This window comes from Mugil cephalus, chromosome 9 (assembly GCF_022458985.1).
Source record: "Mugil cephalus isolate CIBA_MC_2020 chromosome 9, CIBA_Mcephalus_1.1, whole genome shotgun sequence".
Taxonomy (NCBI): domain Eukaryota; kingdom Metazoa; phylum Chordata; class Actinopteri; order Mugiliformes; family Mugilidae; genus Mugil; species Mugil cephalus.
The window spans coordinates 27853831-27865553 of NC_061778.1; the positions used below are offsets into that span (position 1 = coordinate 27853831).

At 38.0% G+C, this 11723-nt stretch overlaps 3 protein-coding genes across 7 annotated transcripts in view; 1 reads left to right on the forward strand and 2 right to left on the reverse strand.

The window, feature by feature from the left end:
* The window catches only part of nf1a (neurofibromin 1a), a 115901-nt gene that overhangs the window by 78579 nt on the left and 25599 nt on the right, over nt 1-11723 (forward strand). For all 4 annotated transcript variants that reach the window (XM_047594169.1, XM_047594171.1, XM_047594172.1 and 1 more), the window contains one exon: nt 1705-1815. In XM_047594169.1, the coding sequence (XP_047450125.1) occupies nt 1705-1815 (111 nt within the window). The remainder of the gene's footprint in view (nt 1-1704; nt 1816-11723) is intronic.
* On the reverse strand, nt 1833-7956 carry omgb (oligodendrocyte myelin glycoprotein b). 2 transcript variants are annotated; one of them, XM_047594174.1, is made up of 3 exons: nt 6127-7956; nt 4258-4470; nt 1837-3953 (listed from the first exon to the last, which is right to left on the reverse strand). In XM_047594174.1, exons 2-3 carry the CDS (start codon nt 4458-4460, stop codon nt 2966-2968), a joined length of 1191 nt encoding a protein of 396 aa, XP_047450130.1. In that variant the 5' UTR covers nt 4461-4470; nt 6127-7956; the 3' UTR covers nt 1837-2965. The 2 variants fall into 2 exon arrangements, with proteins under 2 accessions (XP_047450129.1, XP_047450130.1); XM_047594173.1 differs by lacking the exon at nt 6127-7956 and having other exon boundaries at nt 1833-3953; nt 4258-4607.
* On the reverse strand, nt 8090-11612 carry LOC125013465 (protein EVI2B). The gene is made up of 2 exons (XM_047594175.1): nt 11457-11612; nt 8090-10755 (listed from the first exon to the last, which is right to left on the reverse strand). The coding sequence occupies exon 2, from the start codon at nt 10712-10714 to the stop codon at nt 9500-9502; it is 1215 nt and encodes a 404-aa protein (XP_047450131.1). The 5' UTR covers nt 10715-10755; nt 11457-11612; the 3' UTR covers nt 8090-9499.

The window sequence follows — 11723 nt, forward strand, 5'->3', positions numbered from 1 at the left end:
ATTAAGAGAAACAGGATCTTAATTGTCTCATTGCTTCCACTAAGTCACACTAAAAAGAGAAAATGTGTGTAAGAACCAACAGTGCTGGAACCATATTGTATTTGTATTTTTTATTATTATTTTATCAAACTGTGTCCTATTGTTGATGGTTTGTAAGATTAATTTAAGATAATGGGGACAAACAAAGAACAAAACTGAAAGCAATTATCAATGTATAGAACAAAACATGAGTAGAACAACACACTCGTAGAACAACACTTATGCTGTCAGACTGACTGAGTTAGAACCTTTCCTCTGGTAGATGTAATCTATAAAGAGCATTACAAAATTAAATTTTCCTTAAAAGCAACTATAAGATAAATCGTTTCTTATTCAATAATTTTTATACACTCACTTATAAAGAGTGTGTTGGTACAGTTTTCTGTTTGCAGTTAGGATCAGATTTGGTGCCAGCATGCTGACAAATTAGCCCATATTCTGTCCAGCTGTTATTTGCTGTTTCATACAATGAATATATATCTAGAAATAATTTACTGAGCTTACCATTCAAGTACATCAATTTGTTTTAATAGCTTTATTGTTTACTTTAGCAAAGTTAGACTGAATTCATCTTTGAGATCTTGTTCATTTCCCTGCCAGTTACTTTACAGTATATTCAGCTACACACACTCGAGAAACTCATACAGTGTTTCCTAATCTGAATTGAGTCTATGAACTAATGTCTTAGTTAGTTAAAATAAAGATGTGGACAAAATTGTTCGTATCCACCCATGGTGGTCACAGAAATAAATGTAAACTGACATGATAATAATTACCAACCTTTTGAGGCAATCACTGCACTCAAGTGATTTCTGTAACTCTCAATGAGACTTCTGAACCTGTTGACAGGTATTTTGGTCCACTCCTCATGAGCAAACTGTTCCATCTCTCTCAGGTTTGAATGGTGCCTCTCCAGACTGTGTGTTTCACTTCCACTTTAAGATAGTCCAATGTTTTGTTCTCAGCCATTCTTGGGTGTTTTAGTTGCTGCTTTGGACATTTTCCTGTTGGAGGACCCATGACCTACAACTGTAACCAAGCTTTCTGCCACATTTTGGTCCAGAATGCGTTTGATCGTCTTTCCTTTGTATGTTTCATTTTTTTCACTAATCTACCTTGACCCTGGAGTTCATCTGTAATCTCTTAGGAAGTTGTACTGGACTCTTTTGTTACCATTCGTATTATCCTTCTCTTCATCATCTATTTTCCTCTTGTGTTCATGTTAAGGGAGGTTGGCTATGGTTCCGTGGAATCTTCTAAATAATGTGTGCAACTGTAGTCACAGGAACATCAGTCTGCTTGGAAATGGCCTTATATCATTTACCTTTAACAAACTTCTATAATTGCTCCATGTCGCTATGGTCAAATTATTTTCAATCTTTTCATCATTTTTGTCCAGTTTCATTTGTTTGCTTTTTAAGAATAATCTTTTTAACCACAATTTAAAATCAATGTATGATTTTCTTCAGTTAATTTTTACAACTATTTTTATTATTACTTTTGTCAGGTTCAAGTTATTGCAGTGACCACCATGTTTTTTTCTTTCTTTAACATAAGGGTACCAACAATTTTGTAAATGTGTGTATAATCAGTGTGATACAGCATCACTGAACCCTGTCAAATGAAAGTATGACTGATGGTTAACACTCTGTTTTTTGTCTGCAGGCACCAGGTCCATGAGAAGGAGGAGTTCAAAGCCTTAAAGACCCTCAACATTTTCTACCAAGCGGGAACCTCTAAAACTGGCAACCCAGTGTTCTACTATGTGGCCCGCAGGTAGTACCTGACCACTGCCCTTATTGTTCTGTTTATGAAACTATTTTTTTCTCTTGTAAACTTCCATGTAGTCTGTATTGTCTCATTATTGCCTGGCATCTGGCACAGTTTTTAATATAATTCATTCAGTGTTTAGCTATAAATATGTATGCCTACAAAATCTTTGCCAAAAGCGGTTTTACTATGACTAAGCATTTAGTTTTGAACTAATGTTGATTGCAGTCTATGGAAACACAACAGATAATATAAGAACTCTATAGAAAGTAGCTGGTACAGTATGTGGTATATGGTTTAAACATGCAAAACTGCCTAACTGTTGTTTAGAGGTGGGAGAGGCTACAGTGCTTCCTTGTTCAACATGTTTTGGTGGTGAGTCCAAAGGGAATACCAGTGTGTTTTTTTGATAATCCAGAGGTCGTGGTGTACTAGCTCTATATTTTTTAGTGTATGAAAAAAGCTGTACCAGTTTTGTGAATAAGTTTACTTAAAATGGCACCAAAAATTCACCATTTTTCTTGTGCATAAATATTGTATTACATAGGGCGCCCATTGTAGTAATTTTTTTCCACTTTTCTATAAAAATTTTAGTTTTTTACTGTCTGCTAATTATTTTAATTTAGCAAAGTCTTTACTACTTTCGTTTTCTAATTTGTTTGGTAAACAATTTATCCTTCCAACTACTTAAGGACACAGTGATCCAGGACCTCCAAAATATAAGGTGGTTTGTTCTGCATTGCTAACAACACATCAAATGCTGGAATCTGTCAGTGTGTATTTTAGCATTGGCACACACCAATGAATTCCTGTTTTCATACTTTTTTGAGCAGATGTATGTGTTGTAGATTTATACATATACATATCATATTAATGTAGTGACAAATTAATGCTCTGCGGGTTATGTGGCATTATTATTGGTGCACTTCACAACCTGTTTTGACTGAAGTTGAGAGTTTGGAGGCTGTCTTTAGCTAATTGTCTGACAGACCTAGTACTTTGAGGTTCTCATTGGTAAGATGTGGGATTTTTGTCTAGCAAGCATAGCCATTAGCATACCAGCTGAATCATGTGTATTAGTTGTGTTGGGTAGTTTTTTTTTTCTTGTAGGTTTGTATATGTCATCTTTGTCTACAGAGTTAGAATTTAAGGTGGTTCAGAATGTGGTGAATCCTGTTCTCATAACTGCAATAGTCAGGATTATAGTTTCTTTTGTCTCAGCAAGGAGTCTGCACCCTTTATTCTGTGAGTTAGCTACATTGGGCATCTTGGTCAAAGACTGTGGGTTTGCTGTTGTACTGCTGCGGATGGAGAAATTGTCAAAACTTGTGGATTCCATCCAGACGAACACCGTAGGGCCCGCATAATTGTCCATACCTCTTATGTCTTGGTATATTCCAGTCTCAACAAGTGCAGACTTTGCCTGATAACCAGACGTGACCCCTGCAGTCCTTGCAGGTGGTTGCCAATCATGTCTTTCACCTCTGCTGTTAACCCAGAATGGTGTATCTGTGAACAGACCAAAGGACAATTTGCTCCCTGTTGATGCCACATGGGTTTGACCACAGATGGGTCTTGTGTGACAGGGACAACCTAACACAGTTGCACGAGTTTGCTCAGCCCATCTGAGAAGACTCGTTGTGTTTTCTTCTTCACAAGCCCAGGGATTACCCCCAAGAGTTATCACCTTAAGCCCTGTCAACTTATCAAAGATCCCTTTAGACAACCAGGTGAACCGGTTAGCATGCAGGTAGAATTTAGCCAGCATGGGCAACCGATCCAATGATCTAGGTAAAATCTGCACCAGATAGTTATGTGACAAATCAATGCTTTCCAGGTTATGTGGCAAGTTGGTGGGTACAGTCCAAAACCTGTTTTGACTGAGGTTGAGAGCTTTTAGGCTCAACAGTGTGTTATTGATGAAGACCACTCTCTCTAGCTCATTTTCTGATAGGTCTAATACTTTTAGGTTCCAGTGGTACGCAGTGTCATTTTTGTCCAGCAAGCGTAGATGGTTGCCCGCTGCTCGAATGTCCCACAAAGACCGTGGCAAGAGAGGAGGTAGACTCTCCAAGCTGTTGTAAGACAGGTCCAGGGTTCGCAGGTGGGTATAGTGGCTGAGCTGGCTGTCCAGACCCCTCAAGCTACCAGAAGAATGGCATATGAAAATAACATTTATATATATTATTAACAAAATACTTGTTATTGTCAAAGCATTTCAATAGATTATTTAATTCAGTAATGTCAAAGGCCCACACAGATTGTTTGAGTTAATTATATTTCACAGTCAGGTCCTGCATGCTGTCTCCTTCAGAACACCACAGTCGAACTACGTGATCCATTTTTGGGTACCTGTTTCATTGTGTCTTTGTTACCTCGTACAAAATTCATTATATGTCTGTCAGTAGGTCTGTAACAAAATTGCAGTGCAGACCTACAGCTGCTTACCTGTTAAAAGAGAGATTGAGAAAGCGGATATTGTGCTGTAGACCAGACGGAAACTTATTTAGGCCTCGTAAAGAACAGTCCACCACACGGTGACCCCCACTGCAGGAGCATACAGAGGGACAGATAGAGAGCACCCTGCCTCCCAGCAGCCCACAGAGCAGCAGAGGGAGGAGGCAGAGTAGAGAGTGAGAGCACGTAGTCATGATCAGTGCTCTGGAAAGTAAGACAAGTGTTACAGTAAGTAGGTTAGACATCTATAGTAGGAAACAATAAAAAACAAAATAAAAACAAACAAAAAAAAAACATTGCTTTTTATGTATACTAGATCCAACTTGTGTGGATTATGTGCATTATGATTGCTACAAGAGTATAGGTTAGTTCATTTAAAGTCATGCATTATTGTGTTAAAAGTTCTATTTTGATATTCTTTTATAAAAACTCCATACTTAATGCATCCTCCAGTGTTCTTGAATTGATTGTTTTAGCCAAATATTTTCCTGTTTTCCTTTTAAAACTTGCACAAACACATCACATCAAATTTTAAGTGTTGCATTGCTTCAGCTGCTACCACACTGTATTTCTTCCTTATCGCTCAAGTTTTATTCCTTTGATGCATTTTCCAACATGGCAAGAAACTGAAATGAAGCAGCGTTCTTGATACTGTTGATTGGACCATCTATCGCTTTGATCCAGACTGAAATATTGCAATCCTATTGGCTTGATAATTCCTTCATCAGGTCAACATTTTTACTTCTCTCTTAAATATGTCAACGTGTTGATTGATTGTGGATATTTGGCACAGTTCTTTATGATACGATGCACTGCAAGGATTTGTCCTAATACTTGACTGATGACATTCCCGTCAGTCAGTTATCTAGAGCTAGTTGGCAAATGTAGCGTGTTTGACTTATAAATTTCCTGAGTGTCCACCACTGCTCACTTGATTCGACTGCAATGGTAGCAGTGTGAAGTCACATGGAGCCAAAGTTTACGTGTTGTGTTGCTTTTCCGTGTTTAGAGCATGTAGCTATCCCCCTGGTGTGCCATCCCAGTGGTTTTCCCAGTTTTACTTTCTTGTACCTTTCTTGTTTTATTCAACAATTTTGTCCCCTACTTTTTCATGGTCTTCTCTTTGGAATCTTAAAATTTTCAGCATTAATTGGTAGCCTAGTTTATCTAGCCTTAAGCTAGAATCCACACGAAACTTGATGTTGCCCTCCTGCTAAGATTGCTCACAGTCTTCTTTATTGAACAAATTCTGAAGTAGCAGAACTATATGAATTATAATAGCTCTTGGATTTGTTATTGGCTTGTAATACAGATGAAGGTGTTTGTTACTGAGTTGTGATTGAGTACATGAATAATAGTTAATATGACAGCCATTATCTTGAATGTAAACACATCACTAAATCTTAAACCACTTCTCTGGTTCTACTGCCTCTTCTTAAGTGGGACTCCTAACGAGACTGGACCTCAGAGTGTTGCAGTGACACTGTATATTCACAGCGATATCCTCAACCACAGACATTCTCATTTAAAGACTAAACCATCTGTCTCTGTTTTCTCAAACAAAGCACTACGGGTCATGTTAAAAACTTGACTATTTCCTCCAAAATGTCCTCACCCTGTAGTTTGTTTAATGATGCTCACTGTGATTGTGCTTTACATCACTAAATTCCTGTATTTATGTTGAAATGCTGTAATGTTTTTTCTTAAAGTCAATATGGAATGCTGAGAGGGAAAGTCCCCTTAGTTGCAGGGCAGCGAATGGATTGCCCTCATAAGCCACCTCAACAATACAATAAATAATTCACTACATTAATAGGAATCAGAATTAGAATATGCAACTCTCCTCTTGAAATCACTCACCTTGTCCCTGGTGTTTGTCTGTCATCTGTCCTTTTGTTCCGGTCGTGTCTTCCTCTATTCTTAGCAGTTTTTTGGTAATGGCTTCAGTCCCTTTTTGTAGCTCTGTGGTTGCTGTTGCACAACACTATACATGCTGCCTCCCGTCGTGCTCACTGCAGGCTGTTTAATGCTCCAGGTTTGGTTAGGAAGAAGGAGAGATGCATAGACAGCAAGAGAGAGACAGAGAGAGGGAGAGAAGTAATTGCAGCAGAGTCGGCCCACTCTGCAGCTGAGCTGCTGAGACAAGCAAGAGCTGCTTGTGTTCGTGCATGTGTTTGTGTGTGTGCAGACAAGGTATATGTATGTGCAATCAAATCATGATGTAGAAATCTATCTCAAAGTTGACAAAAAAGACAGGAAAATCTAGAAAATATGTTCAGGGCAATGCATTTGTGGAAACTGACAGCTATGTGGATAAAAAATCCCTACAATTGATTCAAACAGCATTCGAACATGGAGAGGTATACACTATTTCTTTATTACTTTTTCCATCACTTAAGCAGGTAAATTATCTGCAGTTGCATTAAGAAACTGTTCCTTTGAGCTTCTATTATAGAACAGACATTCAAAGGAGTTCTCAATTCAAATGCAACAGACAATCCCTTGTCTGTTTTAAGAAAATAAATAAATAAATAAATAAAAGATGCTGCTCAAGTTCAGTTTTTGCACCCATCAGGAATTTCTACATTCTTGCATAAGTCCTGAAATAAGACAGAAAGTACTACTTGTACATTTATTTATTCAAGAATATGAATCATTGGTATGTATAAGTATGTGGCCCCTTGTTTTCAGTGTCTGGTGTCCCTCCCTTCTGCAGCAATACCATCCATGGTATAAAGATCGTCAGCAGAACAGCTTATCAAAAGTGAAGCCAAAGCAAGTAGAGCTCCCCTTGGTGTCTGGTTCCAGTATAAGTCAAACAGTCCTCTATGTTAGTGGATAGGACTGGGGCCAAATTGAAACTGAAAGATGACAGATGAGACCAAAGTAGAATTGTTTGATTTAAACGAGAGGCATTATATCTGGAGACGAATCAACCCTGCATTCCAGCATCTGCATCTCATCACATTGGTGAAATCTGAAGGTGGTAATATTTGTCCCTGTTTTACTAGATCTGACTTAGGCTTGCCACAGTTGATGGACCAACAAATTGTGAATTATACCAGCAAAATTTTAAAGAAAATTTTAGAACATCTGTCCTTGAGCTGAATCTTAAGAGAAACTGGGTCATGCAGCAAGACAATGAGCCCAAGCACACAAGTCATTCTACAAAAGAACAGTTAAAGAACAACAAAATTAAAGTTTTGGAATGTCCATCTTGACCTAATCCAATACAAATGTTTTGGAAGTAGCTGAGGCAAGCAGGTCATGTAAGGAAACCCACCAACATCTCAGAACTGAAGTAGTCCTGTTCTGAGGAATGGGCCAAAATTCCTCCTAGCTCCTGTAGAGGACTGGTCAGAGGTTACTAGCAATGTCTAGTTGCTGTTAATGCTTCACAAGGTAGTTACAACAGATGGAAAGAGTGGAGAGACTGATCCTCAGAAGTGATTATGGGAGTCAGGTTGTTTTGGGAGGGTGTTCTCACTAAGATATGGAATGGTGAATTGTTCATGTTGAGTGTGCTTGGTGTATCTTCTGAATTCCTAGTTTGTTCTGCTTTTCCATAGGTTGCAAGGAGATCAAAAATGTATCGTTGGATATGGCATAACGAGCAAACAAACAAGTTGTTAACTGGTCTTTCTAAACCAGTTCTATGTCATTTCTATAGGATCTACCAGTTAAAAGATGGGTTTAGATTGTATAGAAGACAACTAGTGCTAGTGGAGTCATTAATCTTATCCATAAAACAGTCACATTTTAAATTAAAAATGCAAAAAGACAAAATAGAAATAATAATTAAATAATCATTAAATGTAAAGCATTAAATGTAAGTATATTTATTAGAAAAGAAAACAGACGAGAAAAAAGGAGACAGTACAAGTGGAAATTAATTCAATTGGATGTCTCAGATGAAGTTAGGAAAATCGCTCGCATGTCTTAACATTATTACAACAATACATCAATGCAACAAATGCGTACTAGGCATACAGTATATACTAAATGTAGAGGAGATAAAGGGTCACTTCATTACTTATGTTATAAAATTGGATTTGACAAAAGATCAATCCTAAGGAAACATTCTTACACCACCCTGATGGACCAAGCACCCAACCTGGGGAGACAGAAACTTTTCCATTGCTGCCCCCTCCCTCTGGAACTCACTCCCCAAACCCATCTGTACATGCACACACCTCCCAACATTCAAGTCAATGCTCAAAACACACCTTTTTAAAGTAGCTTTTAAGATATAATTTCTGTGTGTTTTATATGGTTATTTTAGGTTGACAGTGGTTTTTTCATGTTGATTTGTTTTCTGTTGAATAATTGGTATTTTGTTACGCATGCTACATTTTCTATATTCCATTGTGTAAGAGTACTGACTCTTGTGTGTGGCTGTATTTTAAGCTGCGCTTAACTGAGATGTTATCCTTGTTGCCAGTATCTTGTTAACTGGCATGCTTTGGTCATCATATTTCTTAAACAGTGTCTACACAGAAAGTGTTTTCACCTTGATCATCTGGTCCATTCTATGTCTGACACAATAGGAGTGCCATAGCAGCTGCTACATGTAGACATAATGTAGACATTTATATGTCTTTATTCTGTGTAGATAATTTGTCTTGCAAAGTTTCATGAGTAGCGAGTTTCTGTTTTCTGTATAAAGACCCAAACAGTCAGCAGTGGCTGCAGCTGGGAGCTTAAAAAAGCAGCATGCTAAAGTGTGCTGGCAGTCTGTACAGGAAGTATATCTGTTAGTTCTCATTACCATATTTCCTTCTGCTTTTCTCTCAGTTGCGAAATAACTAAACTGAAAGCAGATCGACACTCTTCTGCTGTTGTCTGGGTTACTTTTTCCCCAACATTTGAAAACTTCAACAACACACAATTATCGTTCTGACTTCTACCTTAGTTTAAAAGCTTGAGTATATTTCATGACAGTCCTTTCTTATATACATTCATAAACTGCTGCACTTTAATTTTTTCAATATTTTGCAGTAGATTCCGTAATAAAAATTACTCTCATCATAGTTTCCTTATACATTGTTTTCCAGTTACCGCTGCTGCTGCACAGAAACCAGTGTAACTGTAGCAGCAGGGTATATGCTTCTATTTCATGCTTTTGGAGGTTGGAGGATTAAGTTTGCCCAAGGTCATTGTTCATTTTAGGCTGACCATCAGCACATATATTCAAAGGAGTTGCACAATGGTCTTGACTGAGGCTATAGGCTCGTTAGTTTGGAAAAAAGGTAGTTGAAACAACGCTTCCAACAGCCTCTGCAGGATCTCTCATGCTTTCCATTTCTGGAACAACTGCAACAGCCTTATTGCTTTCTTGTACATCAATTCCCTCCAACTTTCCACCAAGTGTGTCTTTGTGATGTTTATCTCGAAATGTAGTACCTGTTGCCACATCTTCTAACTCATCTGTTTCTGGAAGTAAGGACAATCTTTTGATTAGTCCCTGGGGCAGAATGGTGGTGAGAGAAATTCGATTGGATGACCTTTGTGCTCCCCGGCCATTGTCTGCTCCACCCTCCAAAAATGGTGAAGGACCAGCCCAATCAGTAGTTGTTATTGTCTGCCTCTGAAGTTTCCGTTTCTTTATGTAGATGACTAGGAATCCTACCATCATCAATAGCAGGGCTCCACCAATTAGCCCTGCCACTGCTTTTCCATGGTTTACTCCGTCAGGGGATTTGTTCTCTTTTTTTGAAGTTTCTTTTCTTTTCATTTTCTTGGTAGTCATTATGGGTGGTGTGGCCATTGAAGCTTTGTATGAACCTGTAGTCTGTGACACACCACCGCTTGTAACTGTGCTTAAAACTCCAGACTTGACTTCCTTGGTATTGGTAAATGTGGACACATCAGAGATTGACTTTGTAGACTGAAGTGGATATGTAGATAGATGAGTGATTTTATTGGTGGTGAATTGAAAAATTGATGTATTGATGTTTTCTTTGTCTTGGCCTTGGCTCGAGTTGTATAGCTCTGGAAGTACCATTGTAGGCTTGGTTGGGATGCTGGCTTGACTGGTTACAACTCTTGTGGATTTTATAATTGTTGCTTGTTCTTCAGTTGTGATCATCATGCGTGTGGAACTGTATGACGGAGGCAGTATAGAATTGGTAGGAGTTGCTGTTTTTTCAGTGTTCAGAAACAATGTCTTAGTAAGTATTGTTTGAAGTGAAGGCTTGGTGCTAGTCATTTCCTTTGTTGGAGATACATCATCTCTGATTGGTGGTGTGACTTTCAGACCTGAGACCTGTGAGTGTGGATTTATACTGGACACCTCCTGTGTTGTCAGCAGTTTGTGAGAAAATCTCTCACCAGTTACCTTACTTGTCATCAATTTAGTCAAATAGAGGTCCTGTCTAGGCGTCACAGCGTTGCTGGCCATTACTGAGAGCAGCCATATAAAAATGAGGCTCATGAGATTGCTGGCCATTGTTTTCCATAGACTTCTGACTGGTTACTGTGTCTTTTTTGCTAAAACAGAAGAAGTTGTTTTGTCAGGGAAGCATAGCATACAGTGTGAGGAAATGTCATCTAATGAGGAATTAGCTAGAAATTGATAGTGTTGTGAAATATAACCCGTTCTTTCACAATTTCTTCAAAACCTAATTTCCCTTCGGGGATGAATAAAGTAATCTATCTAAAACACTCCAATATAATGGTATGTGTAAACAGTGTACATATTGTTAATACATACATGTCCCGTAATGAATAATTTATATTTATGTTTGTTGCCTGAGACACTGGGCTGCATGCATTACAAATCAAACTGCCCAGGGTTCCTAAGGGAAAAATAATCAAAATGTGTCTGTATCTTTCAGCTCTGAATTTATTTAAAAAAAAAAACAGATCTGGAAGGTCCCAGGTGCAGGTTAAATAAGAATTAATTCAACTCAGTGGATTCAACTAAATGAGGTTTTCAGTTTAGTAAATGAAGTAGACATTTGGTTTGTATTCTCGCTTAACGTTAGCATTTCACAATCATAAATCACTGTAAGCTGATTTGTTTTTGATTGAGCTGAGACTGTTGAGTTATGTTGCTGAGACTACTTGAGTTCTTCAAATATGTTTAAACTGGCTGAAAATCATTCCGTCAACCTTGGTTCAGTTGTATATCAAAGCACTCAAAATTTTAGCAAAATACACTTATAATAAACTGTGTAAGATGTACTTACCAAATTCTTTCTTTGCACAACTAAACTGTAAGCTGTTCGCTCTGATGTTCTAGGATATATTAACAGTTAAATACTGGTAGGATATTACGCTGTTGCTTGTCACAAATGTCCCTTGAATGAAAGCAGGAACTCTGCTGAAATGTTGAAGCAAATTTTGTCTTACAGGAAGTGTGACAAGCCTCAAAGGAAGTCTGCTATGCCAAACATAGAAGTTCATGTTTAACAGCAAAGCCTTATAGAAAATTGAATGCAATTAAGATTTGTGAA